This window comes from Penaeus monodon, chromosome 29 (genome assembly GCF_015228065.2).
Source record: "Penaeus monodon isolate SGIC_2016 chromosome 29, NSTDA_Pmon_1, whole genome shotgun sequence".
Classification (NCBI taxonomy): domain Eukaryota; kingdom Metazoa; phylum Arthropoda; class Malacostraca; order Decapoda; family Penaeidae; genus Penaeus; species Penaeus monodon.
In genome coordinates, this window is record NC_051414.1 from 28,514,026 (window position 1) to 28,515,453 (window position 1,428).

At 41.9% G+C, this 1,428-nt stretch overlaps 1 protein-coding gene across 1 annotated transcript in view; it reads left to right on the top strand.

The window, feature by feature from the left end:
- LOC119591821 (ryanodine receptor-like) overlaps positions 1-1,428 on the top strand; it is a 15,858-nt gene that overhangs the window by 9,476 nt on the left and 4,954 nt on the right. Inside the window, exon 7 of the mRNA XM_037940565.1 lies at positions 76-230. Within this exon, the coding sequence (XP_037796493.1) occupies positions 76-230 (155 nt within the window). The remainder of the gene's footprint in view (positions 1-75; positions 231-1,428) is intronic.

A 1,428-nucleotide genomic window follows, 5' to 3' on the forward strand; every position in this document is an offset into this window, starting at 1 on the left:
AACCCACAATTCTAAAATTCCAATAAAAAACACCCACTCGAGCACCAATTGACTGCTTCATTCCCGTCCACCCAGAGAGCATCACTTGGAGAAGATCGCCGTCTACCTGTCCAGGTGTGGTCTCCAGAGCAACAGCGACCTTGTGGAGCGCGGGTACCCAGATCTCGGTTGGGATCCCGTGGAGGGCGAGCGCTATCTCGACTTCCTTCGCTTCTGCGTGTGGGTCGGAGGTGAGTGCGGGTGGTGTGTGGTTGATTCTGTGCGCGTGGTTGGGTGAGCGGGTGGTTTTGGTGTGCGTACGTTTGCGTCTGATATTGATGTGTGTTTGTGTCAATGCCTGGTAATTTCTCCTCTGTGTATGTGCGTGCGTTTCTGTATGTTGATGGTGTTTTTCTTGTATTTTTATGTCTGTTTTTTGTGTGTGTGTGATTCTCGTTTTTGTGTGATTGTGTTAACGTGTATGTGTGTTCGTGTGATTTTCTCGATGCATGAGCGAATGTTTTTCCTTTTTATGATTTTTGAAGAGAATGTATGTGTAAATTGTGCCACCTTTTAAATCTTTCTTGGTGTTTATATGGTGTGTGAAAGCCTGACTGAATTCCGGGTTTTGAATTAATTGGCTTTACAATAAAAGCGTCTCACTTCTGTAGTCTTTGCCGGCCTAACAGCATACCCTGCTTTTATAACTTTCCCTTTCATTTTTATAACGGTTAAGTCACACTAATATTTTCTTATGGTTTATGGTAGTGCAAAATTAGGTGCAATTTATGTGGATTATCATTATTATTTTTTGATAACTAAGAACACCTATTTTTCTGATTTTTATTTTCGTTTCATGTACATGAAGTATTAATAATTTTGCTTATCCACGATGAAAATTTAGTCTTTGCCTGTTGAGCTGTGAGTATTGTCCTGTCAACATTTTGTAAACAATGTCCTTTCCCTTTTTGAAGAAGCTGTCAACTGATTGGTCGACTTTCTTACGGGAGCACCAATCAGACTGCAGCTTACAAACCAAAATAAAAACACATCCAACGAATAGCATGATGGCTCTCGGTGTAACATGTTCGTAGTGCTACGGTCTGGCTTGAGCTGGCCTGCAGTGTTCGCTCCCTTTTTACCAGGTCTGAACAGGGATCAAGAAGTACAAGGTACACGTGCACTGCGTCTCAGAATCTAGCTTTCCTCACTCGCTTTATTTTCCTCCCTGTTTTTCACTCACAAGTTGCCGCTTTTCCCTCCTCATCACTGACCTTATCAGACCATGTCTTCTTTGTCCTGGACTGTATTTTGGGGATACACATTGGTCATACAGTAAGTGCAGTTTTCTTAGTTAAGTCACTTGTGAAAAGTATTCATTGTAAAAGACGCGTGTATACCTCAAATGTCCTCTTTTCTTAACTACCAGAAGCATGGCACTTGAAAGTC